Source organism: Tupaia chinensis, unplaced genomic scaffold, assembly GCF_000334495.1.
Source record: "Tupaia chinensis unplaced genomic scaffold, TupChi_1.0 Scaffold000161_1, whole genome shotgun sequence".
Taxonomy (NCBI): Eukaryota; Metazoa; Chordata; class Mammalia; order Scandentia; family Tupaiidae; genus Tupaia; species Tupaia belangeri.
In genome coordinates this window covers 3452036-3461498 of record NW_006159632.1, presented here as the reverse complement: position 1 = coordinate 3461498, position 9463 = coordinate 3452036, and the positions used below count along the sequence as shown (strand labels likewise).

Here is a 9463-nt window from a genome sequence, read left to right as displayed (position 1 = left end):
GGGGCCCCTCCGGGGGGCCGGGGGGAGCCGTAGTGGCTGCATGGAGCCACAGGTGCACCTGCACAGCTCCCACTGTGGGTGCAGCAGCTGTGAGTGGCCTGCTAAGCTCACACCCAGTGCCTGCCCGCCTCACTCCCTCCGCTCCATGCTCCGTGGAGCCCGTGACTGCAGACACAGCCCAACGCTCATCTCGTGGCACCCACATGCACTCCCTGGGTGGCCACTTCCTGCCTGTGTCTGAGTGTCCTGAGGACCTGGTTTCCTCACTCAATAGCACACCCTAACCCTCCCAGCTCCCCATTGCCTTTCAAAGTCGCCCTCACAGGACGGAAGGAGGGAGGGCGCTCTGGTGCCTGCCCTTCCACACTTCTCGTTGCTCTCCCCCCCACAGGTCACCAAGGAGAACAGAAACCACCTCCTACCGGACATCGTGACGTGCCTGCAGAGCGGCCGGAAGTGAGGCCGGAGCGCCGCTCCCCCCATGTGAGCGAGTGCCCAGTGGGCCGTGCCCAGCACTCGACGCGTTTCCCATAAAACGTGCAGTGATCAGATTGGCGTCGGCGCTGAACCGGTTGACAAGATGAACGGCCGACCTGCTTGGTTTCCGCACGGAGACGGCTGTTTATCCCTCTTGTAGTTGTGCGCATGATTTGGGTAAATTATGAAACGGGAAATGGTTTTCCGAGTATTAGAAGGAACGCGCCCCCAGTGGGGTTATAAATGTGTTCGGGGGGACCCGGGGGACTCGCTGCCTTCTCAGTTCCGCACCCCGTGAAAATGAAATTCCTCTCCAGGTGCAGCATGGGTCTCACGCAACCCGGAGTGATGTTATTTCATTTGAAAACATCATCATTTCTAAAGAAAACCATTTCATGCCCCCACCTCTCTTGCTGTTTGTATACTGCAGTGAATACAAGGAAATACCTGATGGTCACCCACGCGGGCAGCAGGGGGCCTCTGGCGCTCGCTGGCCTGGGCTGTCCCCGAGCCCTGCTCTGCCTGAGCTGCTGTGGGGCGGTTTTGAACCTTGGCATGCCCTGTGTCCTCTCTAGAAAAGGGGGAGACCGCTGTCCTCCAAGGGGGTGAGGCCACATCACGGGAGACTCGTCACCACCCACTTAGCCCCGTGGAGGGTGCCCGTTGAGCACAGCGGTGTAGGGTGGAGGCCCCAGCCCATAGCAGGGTGCTGGAGGAGGAAGAGGAGCGTGGCCATGACGGTGGAAGCCCCGGCATTCCCTAAAGCATAAAAACTCCTCTCCCAGTGGCTGATGAAAGTAGAGCTGTGACCTGCTCAGTGTTTTTAGGTCACTGACTGGAGGTCCAGATTTTTAAGCAACTGGCATTAGCTACAGCCCACGGGCATACATGGTGGCCGTCCCTCCCTGAAACCATGGCAACGTCGGCACTGGAGTGCGGGCCTGTGAGCCGGGCACGGGGAGTGGAAGGCAGGAGGCACTCGTGCCAAAGCCTGGCCAGGAGCTCCCGCCGGTCTGCCCTCAGTGCCTTCCTAGGCAGCCCTGGGGTCTGTCCTGGGGACAGACCACGAGCTGACCCTTCCCTGTAAAAGGGCCACTTGCCCCGCCAGAGGCAGCGGGTGGCCCCTTTTGCCTCTGCCCTGCAGTGACTATAGGAGAGGCCCCAAGCCGCTGTAGGCTCTGTCCCTTGGGGACGGGGTGGCCCCTGCTCAGGCCTGCCTGGCTGGGGCCCTGCCAGCAGGAGCAGCTCATGCTTGTCGGGAGCCCCACTTGGCTCCCGAGCACCCAGCAGGGGGAGGCAGACTGGGAAAGCGGCCCTGTGCCCAGAGACAGGCCAGTGCCCAGGCCTGGATAGCCACACTGCCCGGCTGACATTGGCCCCAACCAGACAGAGCCTTTGGCCACCTCCGGGAGCCGGGCTGTCTGTGGGGCCCTCTGACATGGAAAGGGAGTGCGCTCTGCTTGGCCTTTTTCCTGCATGCGAGTAGACTCTGATCTTGTCTTGGACTGGAAGGAAAGCTGATGGAGCTGACCTCAGATAGGTGAGATAGCTCAAGGGAGGCTCATCGCGAAGCCAGCTCTCGGAGGGGCAAGGGAGCCACTGCCCACGTGGAAGTGCCCACGGTGCAGGCAGAGGCCGGACCTGTGCAGCCAACAGAAAGGCCTTCTGCGCTCTTCTCTCTCTCTCTCTCTTTTTTTTTTCCCTAAAGAATTATTTATTGGGAACCAGCAGTTAGCGTAATGGCTATGTCGCTGGACTCCCACATGGTTGACCGCGGTTCACATTCCGGACCCGGTGGCTTAAAACTCATGCCGGACATGTGTGCGTGCGTGCCCAAGATCCCGAGAGAAGGGATGGCGGCGTGACCATCCCCCCTGGGGGGTGATTTCTCGCTTTCTGTCTCTCTGTCTCTCTCTGGTGAGCGCACATGTCCTATAGCAAAAATCTCTCTCTCAAAAAAAAAGGAGTTATCTATTTAATTTTACTTATTAGTTTTAAAATTTGCTGCAGGGCACATGTGCTCACCAGAGAGAGTATGTGAGAAAGCAAGCACCAGATCTGGGATTCGAACTGGTTGGCCCTGTGGGAATCTAGCACCTTAACCACCATGCCACTTGCTGGCCTTTTTTTTTTTTTTTTAAGCTTATTTATTTCTTCTAGAGTGCAAGGGGAAAAGACAGGGACATAGACATCCCCAAGAGGTTTGTTGTTTTTGTTTTTTTCTTTTTTTTTTTGGAGAGGTTTTTTTTTTTTCGCTATAGGGCACATGCGCTCGCCAGACAGACAGAGAGAGACATTGAGACAGAAAGCGAGAAATCACCCCCCCAGGGGGGATGGTCACGCCGCAATCCCTTCTCCTCCATTCTCCTCTTGGGATCTTGGGCATGCACGCACATGCGCCTGGCATGAGTTTTAAGCCACCGGGTCCAGGACGCGAACCGCAGTCGACTACGTGGGAGTGCAGCGACGCAGCCATTACGGTAACTGCTGGTCGTGGTCTGCCCGGCCTCAGCCAGCCTGGGTCACGGGCACGTGTGTACCTGGCATCAGGGAGGTTTTGGGACTTGAACCTCAAACCTTTTTTTTTGGAGAGGTTTTTATTATAGGGCCTGTGCGCTCTCCAGAAAGAGAGATAGAAAGTGAGAAATCACCCCCCGGGGGGATGGCCACGCCGCAGTCCCTTCTCTAGTCTCCTCTCGGGATCTTGGGCATGCAGGCACACGCGCCCACTCTGAGTTTAAGCCACCGGGTCTGGGACTTTAACCACACTCAACTACATGGGAGTCCAGCAACATAGCCATTACACCAACTGCTGGTTCCAAACCTCGAACCTTTCTATGTAGGCCAGGCTCACAGAGCACTGCATCGCCACTGCTCCCATCTTCTGGGCCCCACACGCTTCGTCTTTTTTTTTAAGAGGTTTTTTTACCATACGGCATGTGTGCTCGCCAGAAAAACAGAGAAAGAGAGACAGAAAGCGAGAAATCACCCCCCCAGGGGGATGGCCACGCCGCAATCCCTTCTCCTCCAGTCTCTTCTTAGGATCTTGGGCACACACACACACGTGCCCCGTGTGAGTTTTAAGCTGCTGGATCTGGAACTCAAACTGTGGTCGGCTAATGGGAGTCAGCAACATGCCCATGACGCCATCTGCTGGACCCTAACTACTGTTCTCAAAGGGGTGGTGCACAAGGTCAGTGAAGACGTGGACCATTTCATGACCCCCGACCTCTCCCCTGTGTCAGCACGAAGTCGACTTTCTGGCTGACAGAATTGTCCCACGTGTTCATCTCACAGTGAAGGACACGTTTTTAGATATGACCACAGCTTCAGCAAACACTGGACAGCAATAACTATAAACGTTTTAATTCCAGAAACAAAGGTGTGTGCAAGTGCTCTGTGATAGAGTGATGGCTGCTCGGCTTGGAAAACAGCAGGTCTTGGCAAGCGCGCAGTGGCCGGAAAGCGGTGGGGCAGCCTGGGGAGTGTCGTGGGACTCCGTGCACCTGCTGGGATCGACTTGGAAACCTGCGCCCTCATGGAAGACTGAGACGTGACTGCATGCGCTGGCGTGGTTCTTGCCAGGAAGCTGCCCGTGGCACACGCGACGTCGGCATGAACGTCACAGGGAGGGTTGCTGGGCGCTCACGTTAGGCCTCGGTGCATGGGGCACCGCGCGCACCCCTTCCTCGTGGTGTGTGCGGGCGCCAGTCACTCAGCATGCACCATCTGGTCGTGAGGAGTTGCTCGGGGCTGCTGCTCTAGGGTTACAGTACTGAATGGCTTTTGTGTGACATTGCAACCCCTGGGACGTGTGTGGAGCCTGCCCGCCACACTGGGCAGCCGGTGCCTGGGGAAGACACGGGAGAGATTTTTCTAGAACCTGAGGTAAGGTCAGCCCCTCTTTTGGAACAGCTCTCACTTTTTCCTGGGAAGAGCCCCCATGGGTGGCGATAGCCCCATGTGAGATTCGCTCTCCCTGGGTCCGGGCGGGGAGGACGTTGCGGGGCCCCGGGCAGCCGCCCTCCGTTACTGTTCGTCGGAAGCGCTTTGCTGGGAAGCCGTGTCGTCCAGGCCCATGTCCTCCTGGCTCGCTCGTCTGCAGACCCCGAGATTCTCCACTGTGGCTTCAGGCAGACCTCGGTCGTGAGGCTGCCCCTGTTCGGCGGCGGTGGGGTAGCAGGGCTCCGAGAAGTGCTTCCACAGAGAGGGGAGGAGCAGATGTTAGGCCCTTCCGCCCCCAGGACCCCGCTGCCGCAGGGACCTGAGGTCATTGTGGGCCAAGCGAGGACCGCGGGGTGGCTGGGAGGGTGGGACGTGCCCGGACCTGGGCCTGTGATGGGTGGCCCAGACACGCAGCAGAGATGACCCGGGGCCCTCTGTCTTGGCCCTGGGTCGTGCTCGGAGCCCTCCACACCCTGCCTGTCACAGTGCAGAGCTCTGCAGCTCGGGCCTTTTCACCGGGAGCCACAAAGCCCCAGGACTCAGTTGTCCTTGGAGAGCGGGAAGGAGAATTTGCCAGGATCCTGGAAACACAGGTTGGGACTCAAACACAGGCTGGGGGTGGGGGAGAGGAGTTTTTTGCATTTTAATTGAGGAAATGAAAAAAGGGTAGTGTGCTTTTAAGTTACTGAACTGAATTCAATAAAACTCTCAAATGAGTCAGATCCTTCCTCTTGGCCACGGAGGCCTGGGGCTCCCGGTGGCCTGAAGCCCCTCCCTGAAGCTGACCATGCTTTCCCCGGGTGGGAAGGCCCCTGCAGGTCCCATGAAGGGGGTCCCAAGACTGTCCTACTGTGGCCCCTTTTCTAAGAGCCATGCCCTGAACCAGAAACAGCTGCTGGGACTCGCAGGAAGGTGCAAGACCATCCCATGGGGCAGGGGTCTCCAGGCGGTCTGGGTTTGGCCGTGGTGCCACCTGTGCGCCCCCTACTGACATGTCACATCAGGGAATTGGGGGTACTGCCATTTCAGCAGCCCGAGTGTCCCTGAGGGCTAGCTCACTGGGGTTCTGAACAGTAATAGCCTACCTGCAGGAAGGCCTTCACACCTGCCCGATGTTTGCATTTAAGAGGAGGCTACCTCAGCAGCCATGGGGTTAAATGAGTTGGGCGGGAACTGGAGATCCCCAGGACCTGACACTCACTGACAGGGAACCTGTTCCAGCCACCCCAGTGGTGCCGAGGTGGGTACGGGCTCATGGGTCGTGTGCACTGTGCCTGTCCTGCTGTGGAGTGGCCAGGCTGTCCTGGCCGCCACCTGGGTGTCTCAGAGAAGAGGGATCTGCAGGCAGATGGCAGGAGCCATGCCTGGCCCCTTGTCCCTTACCCGAGTGGCCTGGCTGGCAGCCCTGGCCGAAGGGCCCATCACGATGTTGACGCTGCTGGACGACTGGGTATCGCTGGTGGTGCCGCCCTCTGCGGCCGAGAGTCCAGAGATGACCAGGGCGCTGGAGAAGCTCCTCTTGCCGAACAGGAAGCTGAGGGTGGAGCTGGTAGAAGAGCCCAGGCTGGACCTCATGAGTGCTTCGGCCCGTTCACGGACGCTCAGGTGGCCGGTGGTGGTAGTGGGTGGCGGCTGTGAGTGCAGGGACGCGGCTGAGGTGTGCAGGGAGCGCGGGCTGCCCGGGGGTCGCTGTGCCAGCTCGTGCACTGACGTGGACGTCTGCAGGAAGGCCTGGCGGCCCTCCAGGAGTGGGCCGGACGAGCTCAGCACAGGAGGTCGCTGGCCCACCACCGAGGGTGCCTGCACCGACTGGCTCCTGCCCTTCCTCCGGCCTTGAAAGGAAAGTGGGACACGCGACGTCAGTGCTCAGTGAGGCAGCCAGCTGTCCTGCCTGGGGCTGGGGACCCGGCCAGGCGCCTGGCAGGCTGGGCCCGAGAGCTGGAAGCCGGACCACAGCCTCACGACCTCACTGTCTCGCTGGCCCCGTCCATGAAGAACGGAGGGTACCCAAGGGCACCTGAAGCCCAAAGGTGGGAGCTGCAGCCTCCCAGGGGCCTGAGACGCTGCTAGTTTAGGACCAAAACCAGCATTCCCGAGGAGCCTGGGTCCTGGCAAACATGGACGGTGTCAGCAGCACCTTGTGGCCCCACAGAGCACGTCCCAGCTTGTTCCTGGCTCAGCGTCTTGGTCTCTGCACTTATCTGAGTGGTGACGACAGGAGGTGTGCGTGGTGTGCTGTTTGCATTGGGAGTGTGTGTGGGGGGGTGCCTTCCATCACAGGCCATGGCCCTGGTGTGGGGTCCCGGTGGTGCAGGTGCAGGCTGCACATCATGGCTGGACCTGGGCACACGTGGAGGGGCCCCCACCCTCCTTGGCAGCCCTCCCTCCCCTCAGGCCCTCCCAGCCCCAGCTCTGGCTGAGACTCGAGTTTCTCTCTCTTTTTTTTGGAGAGGTTTTTGCTGTAGGGTGTGTGTACTCGCCAGACAGACAGAGAGAGACAGAGAGACAGAAAGCGAGAAATCACCCCCAGGGGGCAATGGCTACGCTGCAATCCCTTCTCCTCCATTCTCCTCTTGGGATCTTGGGCATGCACGCACACACGCCCAGCGTGAGTTTAAGCCACCGGGTCCGGGACTCGAACCGCAGTCAACTATGTGGGAGTCCAGCGACATAGCCATTACGCTAACTGCTGGTCCCCCCCTCTCTTTTTTAAAGAGATTTTTGCTGAAGGGTGCAAGCACTTGCTAGAGAGACAGAGAGACAGAAAGTGAGACATCACCCCCCAAGGGGGTGGCCATGCCACAGTTCTCTTCCATTCTCCTCCCAGGATTTGGGGCATGCACACACATATGCCTGGCGTGAGTTTTGAGTCACCAAGTGCGGGACTCGAACTGCAGTCAACTACACGGGAGTCTAGTGACTTAACCGTTACCCACCTGCTGGTCCCAAGACGTGCCAGTTTTGACCAGAGGGACTGAGCTGCACCAGAGATGGGTGCTGAGCACGCCCCGGGGAGGACCGCAGGGCCTCCAGACCCTCCCGCACAGCCTGTGACATGGGAGCATGGCCCACCTGGCCACAGGAGGCAGGCTGCCTGCCAGAACGACGGTCACCTGCTCCCGCGCCGGGAGCCACAGGGTCTCGTCCTAGCATGGCTGCGATGGAGCAGCTGTGACATCGTCCTGATGCCCCGTGGCCACGCCCCCGGGCTGGCACAGAGGCTCTAAGTCAGCAGCGGAGGGGCTGAGACGTGGGGCCGTGGTTCTCACCATGTAGCTGGTGACCCTAAACGTTCGCGTGTGTCCATGAAGGGGCCGAGCAGCCGCAGGCCTGCTGACAGCTTGATGCCTAGACAGCAAGACCAGGGGTCCCCTCCGGCCCCACTCCCCCTGCTGACTTCCTGTCTCACATGGACCACAGTCCGGTCTGCACGCTGTGAGGGGGGTGTCAGCCCCCAGTGGGCCCTGAGCCCACTTTGCTCACTCCTCCCATGTGCTGAGGAAGGGGGTGCTCGCCCGCAGCATGGCACGTGGTCCCACAGGACTGGCGTTGGCCTCCTCGGGATGAGGGTTCAGCCTCTGGCGGGGTCCCGCCCACAGCCACCACAGCCTGCCTGAGGGTCCGCTGGGTGGCCACACAGGTGCCCTCACAGAGAAAAGAGGGGACAGGCCTGGCGCATCCGACTCCAGAAGGGACAGTGGGTGCCAGCGGGCCCTGATCTGGTGAGAGCTGAACACTCGCCCATGCATACATGCCCACTCATACGCACACCCACTCAGGCACACACACACATACATACACACCCACTCACGCACACACACTCACACACACGCCCGCTCATACATGCATGCCCACTCATGCACACACGCCCACTCACACACACACACAAACACACACACATGCCCACTCATACATGCACACACACACTCATACATGCATGCCCACTCACACACACACACAAACACACACACATACTCGCCCATTCTCACACATACTCACACACACTCATACATACATGCCCATTCATGCACACACACACACACCCACTCATACATACACACCCACTGATGCAACACATACCCACTCATACACACCCACTCATGCATACATGCCCACTCACATACACAACCACCCACACACACACCCACACATACTCGCCCACTCATACATACACTCCCCCACACACACCCACTCATACATACACATCCATTCATACACACACCCCCACTCACGCACACACACCCACTCATAGATACACACCCACTCACACACACCCCCACTCACTCACACGTGCACCCACTCACACACACACGCTCACTTGTACATACATGCCCACTCATGCACACACTCCCACACACACACCCACTCATACATACATGCCCACTTACATGCACAACCACCTACACACACCCCACACACATACTCGCCCACTCATACATACACTCCCACACACACACACTCATACATACATGCCCACTCACATGTGCATCCACTCACGCACACACTCATATACATGCCCACTCATACATACACACCCACTAACACTCACAGACACACACCCACGCTCTTGTACATACATGGCCACTCACATGTGCACCCACTCACGTGTACACCCACTCATATCTACATGCCTACTCACACGTGCACCCACTTGCACACACACTCACATGCACATATACATACACACCCACTCACATGTGCATCTGCTCACACACACCCACTCACATGCACACCGACTCACCCCACTCACACTCTTCTCCAGGATCAGCCTCAGCGGGGAATTCTTTGTGCCCTTGTTGTACTGTGTGCAAGGTGAGGACAACCACGGGCCGTCCTGGTGAGGGTCAGATGAACCCATGTACAGCACTCGGCGATGTCTCCCCACTGGGCCATCCCTGCCCAAGGCACGCCCCGTGAGGGTAGACACACCACAGTCCCTTCTCGAACTCTCCCGAAGCAGGGTCGAGAACCTCAACTGTCTGCCGTGTGGAATCCAGCCACGGTAGCCACCATGCTGCAGGGCTGGCCTGAAGTGGGCCCG

At 58.8% G+C, this 9463-nt stretch overlaps 2 protein-coding genes across 2 annotated transcripts in view; one reads left to right on the top strand and one right to left on the bottom strand.

Moving 5' to 3' along the window:
* NTPCR (nucleoside-triphosphatase, cancer-related) overlaps positions 1–881 on the top strand; it is a 16820-nt gene extending 15939 nt beyond the window's left edge. The window contains exon 5 of the mRNA XM_006145973.3: positions 392–881. Within this exon, the coding sequence (XP_006146035.1) occupies positions 392–460 (69 nt within the window). The 3' untranslated portion in view covers positions 461–881. The remainder of the gene's footprint in view (positions 1–391) is intronic.
* Positions 882–3574: 2693 nt separating this feature from the next.
* Positions 3575–9463, bottom strand: part of PCNX2 (pecanex 2) — a 215259-nt gene continuing 209370 nt past the window's right edge. The window contains exons 36-37 of the mRNA XM_006146000.3: positions 5806–6254; positions 3575–4674 (exon numbers count right to left, since the gene is read on the bottom strand). Coding sequence (XP_006146062.1) covers positions 4507–4674; positions 5806–6254 — 617 coding nt within the window. The 3' untranslated portion in view covers positions 3575–4506. The remainder of the gene's footprint in view (positions 4675–5805; positions 6255–9463) is intronic.